This window comes from Palaemon carinicauda, chromosome 4 (genome assembly GCF_036898095.1).
Source record: "Palaemon carinicauda isolate YSFRI2023 chromosome 4, ASM3689809v2, whole genome shotgun sequence".
In the NCBI taxonomy this organism is placed as follows: Eukaryota; Metazoa; Arthropoda; class Malacostraca; order Decapoda; family Palaemonidae; genus Palaemon; species Palaemon carinicauda.
Genome location: NC_090728.1, coordinates 188,502,785 through 188,528,464, shown reverse-complemented (window position 1 = coordinate 188,528,464; position 25,680 = coordinate 188,502,785). Strand labels below are relative to the sequence as shown.

At 36.2% G+C, this 25,680-nt stretch overlaps 1 protein-coding gene across 14 annotated transcripts in view; it reads right to left on the bottom strand.

The window, feature by feature from the left end:
- The window catches only part of Syp (Syncrip), a 205,956-nt gene that overhangs the window by 35,793 nt on the left and 144,483 nt on the right, over positions 1 to 25,680 (bottom strand). For 8 of the 14 annotated variants that reach the window (XM_068372908.1, XM_068372911.1, XM_068372906.1 and 5 more), the window contains exons 13-15: positions 25,520 to 25,662; positions 24,212 to 24,377; positions 20,378 to 23,982 (exon numbers count right to left, since the gene is read on the bottom strand). The exons of 1 other annotated variant lie outside the window; for it this stretch is intronic. In XM_068372908.1, coding sequence (XP_068229009.1) covers positions 23,783 to 23,982; positions 24,212 to 24,377; positions 25,520 to 25,662 — 509 coding nt within the window. In that variant the 3' untranslated portion in view covers positions 20,378 to 23,782. Of the gene's footprint in view, positions 1 to 20,377; positions 24,378 to 25,519; positions 25,663 to 25,680 lie in introns of those variants that run through there. 5 more of the 14 variants (XM_068372915.1, XM_068372916.1, XM_068372917.1 and 2 more) reach the window with 5 other exon arrangements.

Below are 25,680 nucleotides of genomic sequence, written 5' to 3'. Positions count from 1 at the left end.
CCGTGCCTCATGATACTGAAACTATTATTAGACTTCACAGTCACTTCACTAAGTTGGATCTGTTTGGTGCTTTCTTACTTCTCTTTCTTATCTTTCCCTTTTTCCCAACCAATCTGGTTTTTTCCAAATTCCTTTGAAAGGTGTACCTGCTGTGAATTTCTTCTACCACTTTCAGCAAGTTCCTCCATTCTAAATTCAAGATTGGGCCTTTAACCGGCTAAATTTTTGCCTCGTTTACTGAGAAACATGCAGCAAGCCTTTGTCAGGAGATAAAGTAACCTTCTACTCTAGGATTCAGATTTTCCACTACCTTATTTTCCTTCATGCCTTTCAAGCTCGAATCAGGTAGCAAAAGTAGTAGGTGATGGAAAGATATGAGAGAAGAGATTAAAATGAGGAGCAATGTGATCCCCCAAGCAAACGTTTGACGTAGATGCAACCTTCATTTGTTTAACTTTAGTTCCACCTTTCAGGAAAGAACCATTAACCTATAAGAAATTCTTCTCTATCAGTTCTTCCTATGACCCATTTCACCATGGCGTTTTTTGGTTGATGCAAGATTTGCTTTTCCTTATGTGCTTCATTAATTTCCTCAGAAACTCATGCTCGCTCTTTCTTGTTACTGGTGGGAATGACACACTCATATGCTCAACACTTCCATCTTCACTGATACTCTCACAGTAATAAGGTTTCTTTTTGGAAGGAAACCTTTGGCTTCTTTGGGGAGCAAAGGCATCACTGTGACAGCATTGTCTTTATAATTTATCCTTTTTATAGATGAGTCAATGCTTGTTCCTAGGACTCTTAATCTATGGAATACCTTTTCTGTACATGCTCTGGAAGAGTGGACATCTATTAAAGCAACTTTTGAACTCCACTCTAATCTTGGGAACTTGATAAAACTGCACAATTAGACAAACTGTCATTGTTATTAAGCCTTCCCAAAAGCTTTGACTAAAATTCACTTTTTATAAAGTTTGTCCTGGGTTCAGGCGGCTTTCCTACGGATGGTTCCATCATTCTCTTGCGGCCGAATTGACTGTGAAATGGCTGGAACTCAGTGCTTGATGAAACTACCTCACTATTTATATCAGGTTGTAGGCTAGTGATTCTCTTCTATGCTGGCCAGCCAGAATGCAAGCTTGGTACCTATCTGACCCTGCATCTACTGGAAAGAATCTTGTCTTTTCTTTATGTGACAAAAGGGTATGAATTCTTGTTTTTGTAAATACCGATCAAAGTTGCATCTAATCCAATTGATAAAACTTTGATTATAAGTATCAGTGTAAGAAATGGACTAGTCAGCTTCTTTCCTATTCCAACAAGGAGATGCCTATAGGCCTCTGAGTAGTTTTCCTTCGCCAAATGGTAAATCTCCGGACCATTGTATAAGTTTGCCAACTCCTTCCATTCAAATTTTTATCATGCTTAAGGCTCATGGTTGGATTTAGTTTGGCAAGGAGACACAAAAGAAGCAGAGATGTTTTTCCTTCTTTATGCCCATTCTACTTATTGACAGTCAAATGTCTCCCATTTTAACAGGGAGGAGTTTTAGAGTGTTGTTATTCATCCCTGGATGATGACAGTGCTACCTACTGACCTTCATTTCCAGTTCTCTAAGAAGAAACAGGGGATTCCCTGAACCTTCCCCAGATTTTGGTTGACTTAGGGTTGTGGTGGGCTGGTGGTAGCGTCCTTGCCTGGTGATTGCCAGACTGGGGTTCGAGTCCCGCTCAAACTCGTTAGTTTCTTTGGTCGATGCAACCTCACTATAGGTCTATCTGCTGAGTTATCAGCAGCCATTGCCTGGCCTTCTTTGGTCATAGCTTGGGTAGAGAGGGAGCTTGGGCGCTGATCATATGTGATATCGTCAGTCTCTAGGGCATTGTCCTGCTTGATAGGGCAATGTCACTGTCCCTCGTCTTCGTCTCTGCCAGTCATAAGGGACCTTTAAACCTTTAAATGAATAATTACAAAAAAGGTTACAGGAGTCAGACATCTGATCACACATAAGACCAGGAATCCACAATTTCAAGGTGAGGGTTTGACTGGTCCCTCAGTCTTTCACTATAAACACAGACTGTACAAGACATGACAAAGGTTCACAGTCACACTGGCTCCTTTTTCAGAAAAAGGGGCATTCAATACCTCAGGATTAAGTTTCATACATAAATACATGGGTTTGTATTCTCATAAGAACAAATATTGAAATTTTAACAACAATATGTGTGTAGTCTCCATAAACTCTGTATAGTTAATATAAGAAGAAATTAACAGGTGAAAGTGTAGTCTCAGCTGAGGAAGCAGTTAAACAGGCAGTGTAATAGTTTTATCATTTGTGACATATGCAATCAAGATAAATCTGTTCATTAATTGTGACATACACAGCTATAATAATGAGGAAATTTATGTGATGAATTATGTGTATTCACATTGTTGAATGCAAAACGATAGCTTAGCCTACGAATGTTTAGGAAGAATGTTTGGTATGATAATAATTTGCTATACATATGAATTGTTAACTAACGATGATTTCATTATCTAACTTATATCAAATAAAGTTGTTACGCACACTTGCCTTTGCTATGATCCATGGCATTTAGCACAAGTAGCTTGAGCTAAGTCTGTTACAAGAAAATTCTTATTGCAATGTAAAAGTATATGTTTAGTTCATAAATAACTTTTATTATTAATAAAAACTAATATTAAATAGTGTAGCATACATAAAAGTAATTTTGCATTATTAAAGCAACTTCAAATTAGAATATATTAGGCTATGATACCTAAACTTGCTAAATTCAACTAATCCAAAAATCTAACTTATCTGGAGGGACTTGCCCTATTTGCACCAGATTAGCGAGGGTCTATTCTAAAAATTAAAAACATTGATTAAGGTTTAAAGATCGCTCATGAATGGCAGAGGCAAGGGACAGTGACATTGCCCTAGCAATCAGGACAATGCCCTAGAGTCTGACCATATATGATCAGCGCCCAAGCCTTTTCCAAGAAAGAAAAAACATTAATACAATAACTACAGAAATGCAAGAACACTGTTTTACTATGCGTATGAAGATGGCAAAATTTTCTCTGTAAATAGAGACGATTCCAGTTACATCTCTTACCGCCGGTGACAAGTTTAAAGAGAATTGTTTCATTAAAAAACTAGAAAACTCTTAATGAACTATATGATTACTTTAATAAGCTGTAAGATATGGTTACACGAGCATCCATTTAGAATTAAAAGGGGAAATAAATACATAATAAATTAAGTTTAAAGGCATAAAACTGAGAACAGTTCAACTGACTTCCAAGTTATTTGTTATCATTATTATTATTATTACTTGCTAAGCTACAACCCTAGTTGGAAAAGCAGTATGCTCTAACCCCAGGGGGTCCAACAGGGAAAATAGCCCAGTGAGGAAAGGAAATAAGGAAAAAACTAAAAGAAGTTTAAGACCAATAATAACATTACAATAAATCTTTCATATATAAACTTTAAAAACTTGAAAATAACAAGGGGAATAGATACAAGATAGAATAGTGTGCCCAAGTGTACCCTAGCATTTGTAAAGGTGATGGTGGCTTATTGTGCGTGTGCTTTCATCAAGCGCTTTCGGGACCCTTTTTGTTTCATTTTTTACCAACTCAATCAATAGTTAACGTTTTGAACCAATTAAAACTTCTACCGTTTTATGTTTTCATACTCAAGTCATTTCCTAAAACACCTTTTCAGATACTAAATGGCTGCTGTGTGTGTAAGAAGTGCTTGCGGAAAGTATTTGCTGTTGTGTGTGGAAGAAATGATTGTGAGAAGTATTTGTGGAGAATACAGTCTATTTGTATGAAATTTAAGTTAAGTGTGAAGTATGCAGATGTTTTATTTAAGATTTTTTATGTAATAAAGTGTTGAGAGAAGTTTTATTCAATATTTTTTCAAGTGATAAGGTGTTAAAAGACAGGTTATTAAATGGAGTGAGAGGGCGTAGCAGGATAAGGAGGGGGGGGTGCAGGTAAGTTATGATATATTACTGTATTCCACTTGATCTGTTTTCCTCCACCAAATAACATAGTCTCCCACAAAACACTCAAGCTTTAAATTTTCCAACCGGGTTTGTAGTGATTTTTGGATATCTGCCATTAATGTGTGGTAAAGTACACCCATTTATCGGGTTTCCCCATCCAAAGATACCAGGTTTCTTCCCCATAATTTGATAATGTATGGGGGTTGGGAAATTAAAAAAAAATGAGTGATTTACTCCAACAATAATAGTCAGAAATGCATAAAACGCCAGATAACCATTGAAAAAATATCTGGTTCATGCATTTGGTGAGAAATTAAGGCGCGATGGTATTATCTAGATTATTTAGATATTTACACAAGTACATGATGAGAGTCACCTTTCTTAGCTCAAGTACTCAAGAACTAAAAGTGTACTGGATTGATTCATGCTTCAGTTGAAGACTGTGAGCTTCCATCAATATATCAGGAAGTTTTCAAGTCTCATTAAGCATGAAATCAGGATTTAATTTGCCAAAATTACTCTGTACTTTTACTTTCTACTGAACTGCAGATGAAGAAGTATAAATATTCCATGTTATAATAAAATATATAAGACTAAAGGAAAAAAGGTTCCAAAGACTTTCTGAATGAAGGTATGCTTTAAAAGATGTTCACATCTAACTTTGATCAGTAATAATATTTACTATTCAATAATTGAGCGTTTTAATCAGCCAAATTCACTTATAATCTTCAAATCAACGTGTGTCGCTACCTAGAAATCCCAAACAGACAAATATAACACTCAACTTGGGAGCAGGGATCTCCAAAACGCCTGACATCTTCAAAAACACAAAATAACACAGAGCTATGAAAAACACGTCCGAACGCTCACGGGTGCTAACAAGGAATGATGGGAGAAGGATAGGTGGTGGTGGTGGTGGTGGTGGTGGTGGTGGTGGTAGGGGGGGGGGGCAGTAGCTATAGTGAACGACACCTCGTAGTAACGGTGGATTTTGAGGAGGGAGAAGTCTAATTGGAAAGGGACTTCTGGTAGTGGTTTCACTCGCCCCAGTTTTAATACCGACACCCTTTAGGGGTGAGCGAGCTGGATATATTCCTGGCATTCCATGCAACTTTTTTCTCTGGTATATGTAGCAGTATTTATACCTTAGAAATGGTGCTTTAAGGAGCATTTCACGGAGCAACACAGGTTGAGCCCAGAAATAGATTTTTCCTTCGTCAAAATCCCTTTATAATCTTCAAATCAATAATATAGATGTTTCTTTGGGCTTCCTGTGGTACATTAATGATGCAACCAAGGAATACTTCAAGAAAATAATAAAATGCTGCTTTGCTTTAGAACCTTCGGCTACATTTCACATTTTAAGATATTGTAGAACGACAAAAATTTTAAACCCCTTCTTCATATGCCAGTTCCCGTGCAAGCAATAGCAGACAAAAGCCAAATTTTAATTAAATCTATCATTTAGATATTAACCCTTTTAACCCCCACGCTATTTGGAACTTTCCAACCCTTAACCCCAAGGCTTTTTTTTCAAGCACATTTTGCAATATATATTTTTTTAAATTGCTCTAACAGCCTTAATTTTTGTCATAGAGAGGTCAGGTTGGTCTCATTATTTTGGAAAATGCCTGAAGTTTCTCATAAAGTTATCAAAAATATGTAAAAAAAATGTAAAAAAAGGGATTTTGACGAAGGAAAAATCTATTTCTGGGGAGAGACCTGTGACGCCCGGTGAAAAAGTCCTTCTTTGTACTTTTTCTGATATAAATCTTCCAAATATACCAGAGAAAATTAAAAGCATGGAATGCAGAGGTTACAACCCTCGCACGAGCACCTTGTTGGTGTCGTATATCTAACAAGGGCGTTTGTAAAACACTATTCACAGGCTGTCTTCCATTTAGATAATCCCTTCATCAAAGGGGGAGGGCCGTGACAGGCCCTACAGAATACAGTTGGACAGTTTTTTGCAAGGACGTACCAGTACATCCTTGGGGGTAAAGGGATGAGTTTTATGAAACGTACCAGCACGTCCATTGGGGGTAAAAGGGGTTAACCTCTAGGCCACATTGCTTATATCTATAAAGCGCAAACTTTATGACTTAAGAAATTCTGTATATATATTTTTCCTCTCCATGCTCTAACCTCCTAGAGAGACTGATGTAACCCAAAAGTAATTATAAAAATAGTAAATCTTATCAAAATTTTAATGAATCTGACCTTTACGTCACATTGTTAATTCCCACATTAACTCAGTGGAGAAAAATGGGGCATTCAGATAAATTTGAACTCTTAAAATTCTAAACATGAATCAACATGACTAACTAAAATTCCCATGACCTAGTACCCTTGACTTATCTGAATTAAAATTTTGTAAAAATTTTCTAGAAAAACTAATGATAAATTGATTGTGCATATAAAGCCTCATGTTCTACCTTGCCCTTCAATTATTATCCTTAGCCTTAAACAATAACCTATTATAGTCACACTCTTAGGTTTAGCTCCCCACTTTACCTTCTTGTTCTAACAAACCATTATCCGTAGAATATGTTAGACTATTTTGATTATAAATGGAGAAATCAACCCAATTATTTGACTTGCTTTTAATATTATAAAAATCACCAGAGTAAAAAAACAACGAGAAAGCATGTAAAGGACTCTCAAACATTTACATTGAGCCTTATTCGCAAATTAAGCTCTAAGGTACCGTACGCATGAACTACCGCTTGGAGTGGAACGGCTAGCTCTGTCTCCAAAGTCTCCCTAATATGACCTATATAGAGAGAATCTCTCATGGTTTCTTTAAAACTAATCATGGAGCCTATAGACTGATTGTAATCTCTTGGCTCTGAAAAAGAAGTAAAGAACCCATGAAGTTTACATACGTTCTGGCTTGTATGACTATTAAGCGGGGTCTACACGCTCGAACGGTTCGTCGAACCTGATTGTCGAACCTGCTTGTCAAACGGTTCGAAGAGGTGGAGTCAGCCACAAATGCATAATCTTTGTGGACAATGAAGCCCCGCCCACAGAAGTTAGATGAGAACAGACTTTCTTCGAACTGTTCGACGAATGTGTTCGACAACCAAATACCCCGTTCACACATTCGAACGGCACTTCAAAGTTCGATCGGTAAACCCGCCTTTACACATCATTAATTGGACGGTACAGTCTGATCGTAATCTCTTATTCAGAGGCGGAAATTGAAGAACCACTTAGTACTGTACATTAGGAGTTCTGATTTTTTTCTTAATAAGGATTCCAAATGGATATGATATTACAGTAATCAGAAGTTTGATAGTTTTAAAAACCTCTATTGAAGATTCTGGAACCAGATAACCCACTCTTTAGTTCTAGAACAAAGAGCAGGAAACTGAAAGAATTGTATTTGTAAGATTTTAAAACCTGCCTAGAAAAACCCAAAACAAACTTTATAATCCGTTTTCGGCAGATACCAGCATCTTTCGAGAAATGTAATGCAGGTTATACAATACAGTAAAATGGTTTTTGTTTAGCATACCATACATATCTGAATATGAAAAAGCTACATTAAGGTTTAATGAATCGGAATGAAAATGAAACGTAAATATGGTACGTACATCATTCTATTAGTTACGTACGACGATTTAGACACTTTATTTCCATTATCTTGTTCTTTTCAAACTACTTTCTTGCTCAGATTTGTCTATATTAATAGCATTATGCATTATCCATTCACTACTCCATTCATTTATGTATATACAACTATATAAACAAATTACATTAGAACAGAAAGAAGGAAATTTATAAGATGTAATACTAGAATAATGAAGGTTCAATTATGCAAACAATTAGGTGTAAACAAAGTAAGATAGTGTACCTAAGTTTGTATTCCAAAACAGTTCAGATAAATACAAGATAGAAAACGTTTTTATTGTATTAAGAAAAATAACACACGGTTCTATCACGCCCCAGTTTTCTATACCGACACTCAGAGAGTGAGCGAGCTAGGTTTATCCCTGGCATTTCATGCATCTCCTTTTCTCTGGTATATTCAGCAGTAATCATGCCTTAGAAATAGTGCTAGAGGAGCATTTCACGGAGCAACACAGGTCGAGCCAAGAAATAGATTTTATTAGTTTCCATGACTGTTTAGGGATGCAATTTTGTTTCTACGGGTTTGTTTCCTCCAATCTAATTTCTTGCATGCAACTTTTGCTGGAAATGCTCAGTTGCTCTTGTAAAAAATTATTAAATCGTCCTTTGATAACGAAGCTCAAAATCAGTGCATTGGTTGCAACAAAAAACGGAAATTGGAGTACTAACATATACTTTACAGTAATTCCTCTCTTTTTGTCAGTTTCAACTCGAACGTCACTTTCCTTGAATATGAAATCCCTAAATCAAATCAAAGTTACATCCTTTTATCCCACCTTACGTTGATGTCAAAGTCATAAAATAATGATGAATTATTGCACTATATACTAGTGAGTAGTTGGTTCTTACGAAATGATAGCAGGTATAAGTAATTTTCTATGTTCAGTATGTGTATACAGATTTTATGTCACTTTAAAAGGTGGAACTCTGACCTACATTAAAAATTTGCTGACACTGGGTCACTATAAACAAATAAACAACTTGGGGCGGTTATTACTGTACTATACTGTATATTTACTAATACAGTAAATACTAAACTATTACAAATTATTAGACTACAAAGTATAATGAAAGCTCATCAAATGCTGTGATTCACCCCTTCACTTATAATAATTAACCTGCCTATTACCAAGACTTGGTAGCATATAAAAAAGAACAAACACCTGATTTAAATTATACATTAAAAGGGAAAATTAATTTTCTTTAATGCAGAAACCACTTTGTAAGACGAATTCCTAAGTACCTTACTTGTTCACACTCCTAATTGTTTGCATAACTGATCTTTTATTATCATATTTTTACATCTTATACGTTCATGTCTTTCTGTTTAAATGTAATCTGTTCACATATTTGTTTGATATACATATATAAAATGAAATAATGACTAGATAATATTGACTGCTAGTATTCAGACAAAGCTTTTACCCTGCTTCTATTATTATTATTATTACTAGCGAAGCTACAAACATAGTTGGAAGAGCAAGATGCTATAGGCCCAGGAGCTCCAACAGGGAAAAATGGGGGGAGGCTGTCATTATTTCCAAAAAACTATTACTGTAATATTTAGAAAGCCCGAATTCAAATAAAATTTGCAAAACATCCTTATAATTACTACTTCATTAAATTCTCTTCAGATATAATCAGTTAAAATGTAGTAAACTAAAGACCTCATTTAAACATGTGGGGAAACTTACTCTGTTTTGGTAAATACGTATTTTGATAATTTGAGCATTCAATGAAAAGGGGGATCAGAAATTATGCGACCTTGAATACACAGATGATATAGTTCTAATTCCCACTACAATGGTTGAAAGGCAGGAAATGATTGATAGGTTAATACTGGAGAGAAGAAAGGTTGGATTGGTTACCAACTAGAGAAAGAGTGAGGTCATGCAAACTCAGAGGTAATCACACGAACTGCCTTATCATAGGAGTAATATTACCAATCTTAACCCTTTTAGCCCCAAAGGACGTACTGGTATGTTTCACAAAATTCATCCCTTTACCCCCATGGACGTACCGGTACGTCCTTGCAAAAAAATGCTATAAAATTTTTTTTTTTCATATTTTTGATAATTTTTTGAGAAAAACCAGGCATTTTCCAAGAGAATGGGAGGTCATGCAAACTCAGAGGTAATCACACGAACTGCCTTATCATAGGAGTAATATTACCAATCTTAACCCTTTTAGCCCCAAAGGACGTACTGGTATGTTTCACAAAATTCATCCCTTTACCCCCATGGACGTACCGGTACGTCCTTGCAAAAAAATGCTATAAAATTTTTTTTTTTCATATTTTTGATAATTTTTTGAGAAAAACCAGGCATTTTCCAAGAGAATGAGACCAACCTGACCTCTCTATGACAAAAATTAAGGCTGTTAGAGCAATTTAAAAAAAAAATATACTGCAAAATGTGCTGGGGAAAAAATAACCCCTTGGGGGTTAAGGGTTGGAAATTTCCAAAGAGCCTGGGGGTAAAAGGGTTAAACTCTTTCAAATATTTAGGAACCATCATTCCCAGGGATCACTAGATACAGAATTCAAAGAGAGAATAGAGAGGGTAGAATATGAAATTGGTATGGTAAAAACAGTTTGGAGGTTAAATCGAATATAAGTTCACAGCAAAATCAAAATATACATTTCACTTGCAAGATAGATATTAATTAATAGGCACCAGTCGTGGAACAGCACTGTAACAACTGGTGCAAAATTTCTTGCCTTTGAGAATAAAACATTGAGAAGGTTTTGGGAATCAAATGGATGCAGCTTATAAAAAATGCAGCAAATTGTAAGGTGGCAGAGGTACCCAATGTGGATGATATAGTTAGATCATCAAGATGAAGATGGATGGGGCATATTTGAAGGGAAGAAGAGTTAGCACCGGATGTACCTGAATGAAGGCCACTGGGTAGGAGAGGACGTGGTAGACCAAGGCAAATGTGGCTGATGACAAAGTGAAGGAAGGATCGATCTGAAAATTGGGATGAGCTCAGAGAGATAGCACAGATAAGACGTACGGCATGAATTCACAGAGGCCCTATGCAGCCTGTGGGTGTCAGAGGATCAAGATAAGATACTCTCCGGTAAGGAAAGCATAAGACTTAAAAGGAAAACCTGAACATCATTTTCTATCTAAAAGCAAACACAAAACAGAGTCCATGGCATCGCAACGCCAAAATAGAGCTAGCTAACATAACACTAGTGAAATAAAACTAAGTGAGCATAAAATAACAAGGGCAGAAACGCACACAAAATGGCATCCAAAAGCTAGCTGGACTCTGATCACCCCGCTCCCTCATCGCCACAAAAAAAGTCAAATAACCACTCCCCGAAGGAATCAAAAGCAGTTACAGCTAAATCAAACTGTGAAAGAGGAGGTTACTCCACTTTGACGACTAAAGGGAGGCCATCATGCGAGGAAACAACTCCAAAAAGCAGAGAAAAGGCGATCTTGACAATGAAACGAACGCGTAGGTAAGCTGCGAAAATTAGAATGAATTCATCAGGGACGAGTAGTACTATGAAGGGAGAGGATATGTAACGGCTCCTCACCTATCCTCCTCCTTAGATTCCTAGACTGGGTTAAGTCTGTTTGGGGTGCAGATATCTATGGTTATCTACGGATACGTCCCTGATTATACACGATATCTTAGGATAGTCGTTCCGGGGGTTAGAACCGCGTGATACCCGACAGTAATTCTCTTGTAATATCACTCGCAGAAATATTATACAGTAGGAAACTGCCTAAAGGAAATTCCATCAGGACGACATGGCTCGAGCCCAAAAAAGAGAATTATATTCATCTTGATACCTATCATAGAACTAGTCTCTCTAACTCCTCACTATACCAGTATACATGACAAAATCTTCCATGAGATACAGGCACGATAAACAGATCTTTGCATAAACACTAATATCTGATTTATGTTAACTATAAAATAAAATAAAAATAATTTTGTGATCAATTTATCAAAAAACAGGAGCAAACAAACTTTGATATTAAATTTTGGAAGCCACTAAATTTCAATTTGGCCATTGTATCTATTCAGTGTACACGAGACCGAAAGTGTAAGCTATGATCCCCTATTTTATTGAAAATTATCACAACTAATTATTATTATTATAATTTTTATCATTATTATTAATCGCAGGATACTATAAGCCCAGGGGCCCCAACAGGGAAAATAGCCCAGTGAGGAAAGGAAACAAGGAAAAATGAAATATTTTAAGAACAGTAACAATAAAATGAATATCTCCCATATATACTATAAAAACTTTAACAAAACAAGAGGAAGAGAAATTAAGATAGAACAATGTGCCCGAGTGTACCCGCAAGCAAGAGAACTCTAACCCAAGACCATGGAAGACCATAGTACAGAGGCTATGGCACTACCCAAGACTAGAGAACAATGGTTTGATTTTGGAGTGTCCTTCTCCTAGAAGAGGTGCTTACCATAGCTAAAGAGTCTCTTCTACCCTTACCAAGAGGAAAAGAGTCTCTTCTACCCTTACCAAGAGGAAAGTGGCCACAGAACAATTACAGCGCAGTAACCCCTTGAGTAAAGAAGAATTGTTTGGTAATCTCAGTGTTGTCAGGTGTGACGAAAGAGAAGAACATGTAAAGAATAGGCCAGACTATTCGGTGTGTGTGTGTGTAGGCAAAGAGAAAATGAACCGTAACCAGAGACAAGGATCCAATGTAGTACTGTCTGGCCAGTCAAAGGACCCCATAACTCTCTGGCGGTATCATCTCAACGGGTGGCTGGTGCCCCGGCCAATACCAGGAGAAATGAAAAAACACAAGTACTCGAGTAATTATAAGGAACAAACCAAGTATCCTAATTAACCCTGAAAAGAATAACTAAGAGCAGTATTGTAAACACGCTGTTCACTTGATTTCAATGTAAATACTGAGACGACGAAGAGATGGGAGTGAACAAGCACTTCCCCAAGTTGTAAAGCCCACACTTCATAGATATAAGCAATATGATTTCAGAGGTAAAATTCATCAAAACAATTAACTCTCCTACTCTGTAAAATACTTGCAATAGATCAGACAACCTTATTAGCATTCAATTCATCAGAAAGATTTCTTTTCCAAGCCGATAAGCTCAGGAGCTAAATTACCGCTTTCCTACATGGAAAATTGTTATGCAATAGAGAATCACCTTCATATAATTACAAATTTTGTTCTAAATAAACAATACATTACTCAGAAGACTCTGACTTACTCCACTATAACCTGTAAATTTATATCGTAATCCAGCATGAACATGAATTAACATTAAACAAGTGAAAAATGCCATACCTTTGTCAAGCAAGCTTCCAGAAAATAGAATGGTGTGAAGAGAAAAACATTATACAGTAGCATAGATATAAAAGAAAATTAGTAAATAACATTTACAAATGAACAGATAATTCTGTGCATATATAAAACCTGGTGAGCATTGCTAAAGTGTTTAGGCAATGGTGGATAAGATTACCAAACTTCATTACGGACACTTAAACTAAGAGAATAAATATAAACAACACAGACTGTAAGACTGTTTCACACCTTTGCAGTGTAGAGATAAAATTTTAAATATTGAAAACTGGTAACTCAACAGAATATGGTTGATCAAGTACTAGACTGCATTGCTTAGAAGTGCAGCTATGAAAAGCGACAGCAGAAGTTATGCAGAATTGAAGTGCAATTTATTAATGATGGCAATGATCCCTCCCATTGGTGACTTTAATCATAATTACTTTTGCCTGGGAAAATAACATTACTTTACCAGTCTCGGCAATCTTGTTTAGAAGATGATTCCGAGACACAACAGACAGTCAAAAAAGGGAGCGATATGCCAACAACGTAAATAAAAAGATCTATAGCATGTAACACCAGTCAATTTTTTTTAATGAGGCGCATTTGCATTGACTCGCAGGGGTGCCCTTTTAGCTCGTTAAAGGTTCCAAGTTGCTGATTGGTTAGAATTATTTCATCCAACCAATCAATGATTAAGAAACTTTTTCATGTTAAAAGGGCCGCCCTGCGAGTCAGTTCAAATGAGCCTCATTAAAAAAAATTGACTATAGTATTTGTTTCTTCAGGCATAGGAATATCTATAGGGAACTATGAAAGACAGTTTTCAGACAATACTGCATGTGAAAAATGAATGCAAGTAGGTAAAAAAGCATGGGACAATAAGTCAGTCTTACCACTGTTGATTGAGTGGTTTCTGTAGAATGGTGTCAAAAGTATCACTGCTACAATCCGTTTAGTTATCAACGAGGCACATAACTTGAATGTTAAAATACGTAGAAATTCATATTGTAAAACAAATGGTTTGTACTAGTGAAACAAAACCTTCACTTTAATTTGTTTAATACAGCAATTAAGCGTATAACAAAATAAAAGCTTAACGGTTTATTTCAGATAGAAGTTGCCATACACCTTGATGTATTTTAACGTTTCTTATGAATAAAAAATACACATCATATAGTTCAACATAATCACTATCATACGCAGACTAGAAATATTTTAAAATAACCACTAAGTAACTAATTCTACAGGTAACCTTGTTAAACGAGACATTGGAGAACCGAATCATTTTTCTCAGGTGAATGGGGCAAGATACTTATGGGGCTAATCGAACATATTTCTCCCCATTTCTGACATGCCAACTGAGTAGCATTTGATAGAGCCCAGAAGTTAATAAGGGAAAATGTATTTGAGACATTTTCTACTAATTTTTCAATTAAGATTTAATAAAAATTGAACTTCATCTGTTATGATGTGTTCAATGTAGCACATTCTAAATAAGCCTCATCATGTTTTACTGTAGTCCACTGCTTTCTTAATTACAATTACTTGTAGGTTTATATTAGCTTTCATCAATCCATATTGAATATCTTTCTCATAAACTTGTCCCTTATCAAATTTCTAAATTGGACATAATCAAATCAAAATATTTTAACCCAGTTATTCTATCGAGTCAGTGATCAAGTAAGGAGGATTTATTTTAAATTAATTTAGAATATACTATAGCATTTTTTCATTACAAGAAGGAAAGATATTCACCAGCCGGAGTCTAGGTAGACATACCAAATTGGTAGGCATTTCTTTAAAAATTCATTAATCTACTCCTTCCCAAATCTCAAAACTTGTTAAGTCAATATTTAGATACTCACATTCTCATTATAGGTTAGGTTATGCGGGCTAACCACCTAATATATATGGGGCAGACAAATATGTCCTCTATCCTCAAGTGATCAACTATCTGACATAGAAAAGTTCACTATAAAAATTGCGCTTTATATGTGGTACAGTACCTTAATAGGTCTTAGTTTTGTTTGGGATAAAACCTCAATACTTTATAATAATTTCCTGGTCGTAGTTGATTACTATCTATCAAATAATCTTCTTGTAATACTGTATATATCTTAAAATCAAAATACTGTCAAACAATCTTGTACAGTATTACCTATATTGTACTGTACTTGTTTTGGCATTACAGTACAGTAATACCTCAGGACACAAAATTAATTCGTTACGGAGTGGATTCCGTAACATGATTTTTTCGTGTAATAAAATAGAATGAAATAAGAGTCAAATATAGTTGAATCGTTCAATATACCTAACCTAATCGTGCACATTTCGTTTCGTGTCCTGAGTATTTTTTCATGAGACGAAAAAATCTGTTTTGTTTCGTAAAATGAGTCTTTCGTATACAGAAACTTCCTTATCTAGAGGTTTCACTGTACTTTTACTGGTCATTGCAACCATAGCGCACCTTCTCCCTTTTAAAGGCTTAAAGGCCGTCCTTGAATAACAGAGACAAGGGACAGTGACAATGCCCTAGAGACTGACCATATATACATATGATCATCCCAAGGCCCTCTCCAACCAAGCTAGAACCAAGGAGGGACAAGCTATGACTGCAGATGACTAAGCATATAGACCTATAGGCTCCCCCAAACCCCCATCCTTAGCTCACAAGGATGGTGAGGTTGCAGCGACCAAAGAAACTAACGAGTTTAAGCGGGACTCGAAACCCAGTCTGGCGTTCAACAGTCAGGGACGTTACCACATTGGCCAGCACAACCCTTCATCAGATTCAACATATAGAAGTGTTATAACACTCGTACTGTCCTGCATAATTCACATGACTACTAATCTAACAATAGTTCTTTCCAGTCATAAATTCTTACAAGATTTCCGCTACTCTTCCTTGATTCTTTTTATTAAACGGGTCATTTAAATGACTCGGGGCACAATGGACATTCCTTTCCAATTTTTTTTTGTAGCCTCCTTCATTACTACTTTTTTGTCACGGTTGAACTAACGTAGGAAAAGGAAGTTCTGTTTGAAGACTGAACCTTCCCAGGACCTCCATTTTCTGGATCAAGCTGGTTACCACCATGGTTTCTGATGTCTTCCCAATGGGAATAATACACTTGGTAAATGTATCCTTAGACGAGAAGCAGTGTTTTCAGCGTAGCATGGCCTCTCATCTCCTTTGGGCATCCCCCATAACTTTACATCTGAATACAGTTGCTTTGTTATTGATCTTTGTGCACATAATGCTCATTTTGCAGGGTATCGATTCTTATTTTCTCGATCTCAAAATACCAGCAATAATCATCATCAAAACTTTTTCCACAAAACTGTAGTTTCCTTCATATCTATTCTAGATATCAAAGATGCTTACAAGTCTTTGTAAGGCAACAATTGCTCTAAAAGGTTCATTGTACTTTAACTATACCCTTTCATACATCTTGAATGCTGCTTGTGTATGAATCATTTGAATGAATTTCTTCCTCTATTCACTTTATATTTTCATCTGAAATATATATCACTATCTCTTCTATTCTGTTGAAGTTTGACCCTTAAAAACCAAAATTACTCGTCTTCAAATCTCCAATTCCATTTTCGGATAAATCAAGTTTTTTGGTCAAAAGGACGAACGGAGAAGGTAACCCGTGTGTGATTCTGTTGGTAAATCCTCGCTCTAATTCTCATTCCTGTATGGAAATTCTATTTAGTGGAATCTTCTGAAGTTCATTAGCATTTTGGATTATTCATTTACATAAGTGGTACTAAGTGTATGAAATTTTGGGCACACGACCTGGTGTGGTGTCGAAAGAGCTATATCAATAACAATTTCAATAACCTTAATACAGTATTCATATCAACATCGCTTAAACTAGATCATAACCATTAATGTCATTAAACATCCTAGCAGATTTATAGATACAGTATAAATCAACCTTAGACGAAAATACAAGAAAAGTTACACGTAGCTACGTACGTTTTATGTCTGTCATTGCAAACTTAATCAATTCTTTTTTCACAGATATATTCTACTTTGCAGAAGCTTCTCAAGTAATGAATTATTTCATAGCTTATCTCATAAATTTACATTGAATACTCTGTAATAACATGAAATTTATACCAAGCTCTACAACTGCAGCTATCAAAGGCCTGATGCATTCAAATATCAACTTCACTCATTTAAAAGAAATTCCTTAATCAAATTATGTGAAGCAGTTTATTTAATGTGGCCTGCCCATCGACTCTTTTGGGGAAAATAGTTCTTGAAGCCTTCCAGGCGGGAAAGAGTTGATCTCCGTAATCATCTAAACCCTATTTTTTGCTATTTCTTAGTTCTTCCTATAGGGTTTTGGGCTGCTACTTTTACATCTACTTTCTCACTAATAATTCCTACATCCTCTTGCCAATTTTATCATTATCAACATGTCACTGGATAACGGGGGAGGGTGGGCTGTGGCACCCTAGCAGTACCAGCTGAACTCGGTTGAGTCCCTTGTCAGGCTGGGAGGAACGTAGAGAGTAGAGGTCCCCTTTTTGTTTTGTTTCAATTGTTGATGTTGGCTAGCCCCCAAAATTGGGGGAAGTGCCTTGGTATATGTATGTAAGTATGTACTTTTAAAGTTTCAAATATTTTTCCCTGCTTCCGGACACAACAAATCCTACATCCGTAATATGTTTCCAAAATACTCCTGTCCGGAACCATGACACTCTACGGATGCTCCTTTAAAAATCTCATCAAGATTACCAGTGCCTACATTTCTAAAGAATTTCAAAAAACCAATAGTTTTGCCATGTCGTTCAACTTCATCTGCGGTGCATCGACATTTACTTCTCTCACATTGCCCGTTTCACACTCGTGCGTGTTTCAAAAGCAACAAAAATGCTCTACCTCTTCTATGACCTGGCCATCTATCAAAATGGTTCACAACTCTTTTCTATTTGCCATTCACTCTACATTTTAGACATCTTAAACCTTAATCCATGTACATTTTGAAATCAATAGTACCTCCTGTGAAACAAATTATTACATATTACATAGTTCTTCCATTACCATTTCTACACCTATTCTAACTTCCCCAATAGCACTTCTTCTGTCAACTTTAACTCTCCTTGCTCATGTCTCCTTTCACTCTAATGCTACACCTTTAAACATTTCCATAGCTTCTTTCTAAGCTGTTAATAGCTCCTAAGAGGGCTATTTCTGGGCTCAGCATTGATCCTCGATGGCCACAACCAATCTTAAGTTTCTGTAATTCACTTGCAATACTTTCACTCAAAATCAATTAATTATAATAATATAATTAGCTTCAGGTGTCTTTCTGATACCTTCAGCTTAAATGTGCCCTCATTGGTTTCTGTGATTTGAATGCCTTTCAAAGATGCACAAACACGGGGTTTTTAATCTCTTCTTCCTGACTTCTCTGAGCAGGAAGTCACTGTCATTCACAGATTTTGACAATTTTCCAATCCTTAGTTTACGTATTCCAAAATATCTTCATAGAATAAGTAACCCTTGGAACTGTTTTGCTTATGAATTTTCAAATATCTTTATAGAATAAGTAAACTGTGGAATTATTGCATGCCCTTGCCTTCTGTAGCATATACCAATATCTTCTGGCCCTCTCTCCATGTATCATGTTTTCATATACTCTATGAACTTCTTGTTTTTCTGTATGGTCCCTTAACTTTTTCAGGTTCTTCAGCAAGTGTGGTTCTTACTGGTGCCTCATCATGCAAATAAATAAAATTTTCATTCAAGCTTCAAAATAATGCCTCGATCATTCCTGTATTTCTTCTCCAGGTCTAATTCTAACCCTTCAATTCTTTATAAATTTTGCCAGTCTTTCCTTGGAGGCTTCTTATCCACAATATTTTCTCGCTCCTTTTCTATGCTGATTCTAAATTGATATTCTCCAAACATCTGTTCTTTGGCAGACATGGTATTGGGGACATGTGGGATATTCATTACATATCTGTAGGTCTGGGGAGTTGGAACATTTTGGAGAAGCAATAAAATTACTTAAAATATGCATAATCTTTATAGAAAGAGTGCCACAATACCACATTTGTTTTGTTTTACTTCATCAATTTCAATATTTCATAACTTTGTTTATTTATAGATAATGGGTCTGAAGACATGAATGGCTACTGTACTTTTTGATCAACCCAAAACAGTCACCTCCACCTCAAAACTATACTCTATTATATGTTTATTTTACAACCACTCTGACATGAATCATTTTGAATAACAACAAGGAATATGTAACTAACATATGGATTGAATTTATATTTATAAAAGGAAGACAGAAGTTCCAAAAGGACCATGTAATAATAGAAGGAAATGTTACTTGAAGACTCTAAGGAGAAGAAATGAGGAAAACTAAACACGTTAATCCAGAACACCTTCCTCATTTTAAACCTTTGTGCACCAAACACTCTTGTACTTTTTCTGGACATATTATTTGTCTCATTACTAGTAGAGATGAATCTACAATTTCTTTCTTAACATGTAGTTGAATACATATTTTCTTTCCATTGATATTTAAAGTATTTCTAAATATTTTGTAAAATATTCATGTGTAAACAATTAAAAAAAGGGGAAAAATTTTAATAAATGCTCGTAAAATGCATCAATTAGTGCCCAAGGGAGTAGAAATATCAAGTAGAATACGTTCAATGGTGCTCAAAAGTTTAACGGGATACAAATTCTACAGTAGAGAGAGATTGATACGAACTTGTCTAGCTAGTAAGAAAAAAGGAAGATAATGAGGATATATCAAGACTGGAATGAATCTTTATCAACTCAAAACAGGGATTCAGAAAGAGATGTTTTATTACTGTATAATAAAGGTTCTCTTTCTGTGTACGAGATATATCTTTCTCGATAGAAGAAACTACTGTACCTTCCACGTCTCAACATTTAATTTTTCTTTCAAGTACTGTATCAGCGAATACTTTTAGAGATTTAGTTAACGAATGATTTTTTTTTTCATTATCAAACTTTTGAATACTACTAGAGAAATAATCCATGACCCCACATAAATAATATAAACAATACACTGAACTTGGAATAACATCAAAATGCAACGGAAACCAATTCCAATCCTTCAAGTCATCAAGTTTTTACTGATATTTCAACAAAATGTGTCAAAATAAAGGGATTTTGATGAAGAAAAACCTATTTTGGGGGAGGTGCTGTGAAAAAAGAAAAAAACTAATCAACAAATGAAGAAGAAAACATCCTATAAATCCTTTCCTAGTCTTTAAACCCACTCGATATGAACTCTGTGTAATAAGAAAGCAGTATAGACTTCTATCATACAACCCATTTCAGGGAGACCTCTACCTATAAATATAATGATACTAAATAAATAGAGATAAATGAAGGTTAAAGAAAAACTTGAACCAATGGAAATCTCTTTACTTCCATTCAAACACTGGGTACAGCAGTCGAGCCTTGGACTAAAGATCCATCCAGCTTTTGTTGTACAACCTTCCATCAGTCCTCTTAGCTAAGGCAACCACCTCTTGAACATTCTAACCTTACACATGAACAAATACAAGCATACACCACCATTTTCTTTTTTCTAAAACTTTCACTTCAGTTTGTGGACGTTGTGTAATCGACGGTTATGTCAAAAAATAAAGGAAATGGTCTACCAAAGTAACCTTTACTCTAAAGATTTGCCTTACAGAAGTGGCAAACCAAGGGGGAAATCATGATTCATTTATAGCACAAAAATTTAATTTACAATAAAGTTGCATATATCACATGGTAATGCAATGAATGTACTGTCAATGACTTATGGTCACCAACATATCTCAAAGACTTACTTTATAGTAAATACCATCCTTAACATGCATTACTGAGATTTTGAATAACCTCAGCTTCATGGCAGATGTGTCAACAATATAGAAAACAGCAAATCAAAAAAACACTTTAAAAATGTCAGACTTAAAATTCCAATGTCAAACAAAAGTCATTAAAAAATGATAAACCAAGGAATCTACCAGATTACTATCAAGGCTAAGCTTGCATACAGCTACTATTAGAAGCTATGAACAATCGTACATATTGTCTTACATAATTTAAACCTCAATTACTTTTAAGAAGGAATAGCCATAATTCCACAAACAGACTTCATTGCAATATCAAAAAATACAGCCTTTTGTTAACAATTATATGTTTCAACTCATTAACTGGTCTCTCTGTAACGTAAAGCATTGTGAAACTTTTCAGTTTGAATATCCTGATAATGCAGTCATGGACAATTAATTTCTTTTTAATCCTTTTCATCTCTCAGTTGCTCTGTATTACTCGAAAAGACATGACTTCAAAGGTTTCCATCAAAGAGACAATGTATGGTCATGGTAGCTGATATACAAGTGGCAGACTCCCTATGCACATCTGTCATTAGCTAAAAATTATAGGCTAAAAAGAGTAAGATTTCAGTCAGACAAATATGGAGACCAGATCTCTGGAAGTATTTATTCTCAGTAAATATATATGTATTTTTATATACAATACAGATATACTCCCCAAGTTTTAGGAGTATAAGTGCATTATTTTCATATATATATTTATTTATATATTTATTTATTTATATATCAATGGCAAGCACTATTCTAGAAACTGAGGAGGGTTCCTTTCAATTTTACTACAGCCATAAGTACCTTCAAATTGTTGACTTGGCCATAGCATTACAGTACATGAATTTAATCAGCCTTAGCTCTTTATATATAGTAAACCCAATCATTTGAATATGAAAGATAAAAATTCATGAAATACATCTCTTTTGATCTACATAAACTTAAAATAAATTTAAAAACAGTAAGGTAACATTTAAAATATTATACAGCTTAAACTGAAGCCCATAAAATAACACAGTTATGCACTATTTCAATTGAAAGTGCAGTCGGATTATCATGTTCATGATACTTCAGAAAAAAAGAGCATATCTATCAACTAGTTCCGGTTTACTTATCACAAGAAATTCTTAACCTATGAATACAACAAATTGTCATCAGGAACCACAATCTGTCCCTCAGGACTTGGGAGTCTGGAGCAACGACAATGCCAAGCAAAGCCATCCTCGTTTTCCAGACACCCTTCCACGTTGAGAGTCCCTAGATAACACATACAATATACTCTACATCTCTTAGTCCTCTCAAATTAGTCACAGCCAGTTGGTCCAATCTCCACCACAGATAACTTCTTGTCATCCAAACACACCAAATCTTTCCCTGTGACTGGCAGTGTGTCTCTCATACACTGGTCGCCTTCAACGTGAATCTAATGAGTTAACAATCTGCATTCCAGAATACAGTTATGTACAAGTTTCAAACAAAAGAGAAAATAATCATAATGAAAAAAAAATTAATATGACCAATCATACTACAACAATCACTTCAATCAGTCTACAATCATCGAATATGGATGTTTCTAATTAGCACATAAGAAAATCCATAAAGAAATAATCATGCTTCAAATTCAAATATCATCTATATGGGTTATTCTTAAAAGTTACCGGGTTCCATTGAATTGGTTTCTGACAACATTCCAATATTATATCTTTACGAGCATTGATTTAATCAAAATTCAATCTTGCACTGAGCATCTGCTAATACCAACTAAGAACTACAAATCAAGTAGCAAAAGGTTCAAGAGTTATTCAGTGGACACAGCATTTAGGGATACAGTACCAAAAGAAAATATTGTGGTCACTGAAATGTGCATGCAGGACCGCCTTTTTTGAAGTTTTGAGGGAGAAAAAAATATATGCATATATAATTAAAATGTTGGGGGCAAACTGGATGGAAGGTTCTGATGTTGCTACAACTTTTTTTTTTTGTATTTTTTCCTTTTATATTTTTTGCTTGGTAATTTTTTTGGTCTTTCAAAATACTTTCCATGAAGAACATAAATAACATAAATCAGAAATGATCCATAAAATAAGAAAATTCCATTGGCAATTTCCCCTTATGAATTACAATATATATTGATGATGAAGAAATAGGAAGGCAAAATCTTAATTGGACACACTTGAATATTAGGAAATGGTACTGCAGTTGTAGCTCTTATATGATGATGACAATATCTAATACAGGAATTTGGGCAGTTATTTTCTACTAACCATTTCCACTGAACTGATTAGTCTCCAGAACTAGGGGGGCAAACTGCTGGACATTTTTTACAGGTTTATTACGGGAACTATTCTTTTAGATTTTATTGAAAGACAAGAAGATTGCATTAACATAAAAGTAAGCGGGAATAAACAGCCTGCTCATTAGGATAACCTCTTGGATTATTAGAATGTCAAATTTAGGTTTTCTTTTGCTTCTCATTTCTTTTTGCTTTTGGTTCCAAGGGATTGTGATTTTAAATTTTGAGCAGCACTCTTCTTTTTGTGAGACTTCCTTCTACTAAGATTTAGTTATGTTTTATTACCCAACTGACCTTGGTGGGTTTGGGTATGGTGGAGATGTTTTCAGGTACATTCGTCTCACTGGTGGGGTGGAATGCGGCCCCTCCCCCCCGGCCAAGCGCAGTGCTTGACTGAGAATTGGAAGAAGGCCCTCTCCTATCCCCACTGACGCAGCACTGGTGGGGCGGCCATCCTCCGTAGGCCATGTATCTGGTGGAAGCACCGATACTTCTCCCAAACATACTTTGGCAGGAATGTCCATTTATACCTCAAGTAATTAAGGCATCTCTAGACAGACCAACACGGTGTATTTGATGGAGTAGTGCCCCTCCTTTCCCTCGCCCCACCCTTTACACCTGGTGCTGGCGGCCCACCCGCTTACACCTCAGCTCCACGACTGTGGATAGCTGTCGTGGTACCATTGCTGGTCCCCGCCTGCCCCGCCGTACTTGCTGCCGTTGGCCCCACTGTATGAGTTCAGCGGCTGCTGTGGGATAGGCTGGTTCCCCCAGCTAGCACCGGTGTTCTGGAACCGTCTCTTTGAGTCCCCCTCGTTCTGGTGCCCGCCATCCAACTTTCTTTTACCTGTAATGGATCAAGCTTCATCTCACTTATCTGACTGATCTCTATAATGGAAGAATTATATTCATCATGGGCATTCCCCAAGTCTAATTTTTCTTTATTTTCTTTTTTTCTTTCTTTTCTTTTTTACTATTTTTTTTTTACTGAACTGATGGCACACTTATGGAAAATGATCTTTTAAGTGTTGGTGGTGTAGGCACAAGATACAAGGGAGTGACGGCTCAAGACTCACCTGCTAGATTTGCCCCCCTGGCGGACCCTCTGAACCCCTGCCCCGCGCGCGGCGGCCGAGTCATACGCCCCCCCATGGCCCCCCCTCGGGGCACCATACCCCGGCCCCCACGGGGGGAGGGGCCAGCGCCGCGGCCACGGCTCGCCATACCATACCCACGGCCAGCCTGAAAGCACAAGGCAACCCCCATCAGTGATCAAGCTACCGACACAAATGTTGTTGTAGTAGTAGTGGTAGTAGTGAAGATGGAAATAACAGTAGTAGTAGTGGTAACAGAAAATATAGTAATAGTTTTAGTAACGGAAAAAAAATAGAAATAGAAACAGTAGCAGTCAACAAGATAAATTTGAAACCTCTCAACGATTAGAAAATATAAAAGAATGCAGAGCAAGCTTCAACAGGCTCTATTACACTAAAGCAAAGTACGGAGTCACCATCCCTGAGCCAGAGGTGAGATGCATGACGGGGTTCTAAGGGGTCACTGGGGGCAAGTTAGCACCAGGAATGGCACAGCACGGGGTCGCGGTACCAAGAATTTTGAATGAATAAGGTTGCTGGGCTGCTATTTGCAGTATCATAATTCAACACCATATATTTTGTGAATTTCAATTTAAACCTTCTTCCCGGCCATGTTTTAGCCACCATAGCCCAGAGCTGCTGGAATGCTGGCTCAGGCATGGGACCCAACCAAACGTGGCCTCACACTTCCATAGCTCTTACACACTATAGCTTTTCCCTACCTCAAACAAATCAGCCACACAAAACAGTACATGGTCATTCTAATACCGTTATTACAATTCTTCCTTCTTTTAGTTTTATTTTGAGATGTGAACTGGGGAAAGATTTGCTTGTTTGGATAATTACTTAAGATATTTGCATAGAAGAGGTCAACTATTAAAACTCCCACTTATCCTGATTTAAAATGAAAAAAATAATAAAGGAAAAAAATACACACACAAAAAACAAAACTTAAGTAATTGATCAAAGACAAGGCTCTTATGTATCTCTTCTTCATGAAAAATTTGCCCTTGAAAAGTATGAAATTATGCAGTATCATCATGCTCTCTTTCTCTTTTTTCCAAAGTATTATGAACAATCAACAGTCACTGGTCATGCAGACACAAAATGAGGGAAAAACTGGAACTGAGATCGGAGAATTTCACAGAATTTGAAAAAAGTTACAATTTTTATTAAATATTTGATTAAAAGAAATGACAATCAAAATGAAAACGCTCTTATTTAGGCAATCGTATGGAGTGTGAGGCCACGTAAATACTACAGTAACTGAGAATGGACACTGGGACCCACCGGTACTGACTTGGTGCGACCACGCCCCATAGGATGAGGGGAGTAATCATAATAGTATTCTTCATATCGATAATAGTCGTCGTAATACGGGTCACTGTAGCCACCTTGATAATCGCCATAACCATAATAGTCGTAATCATAATCTAGAAATAATACCAAAT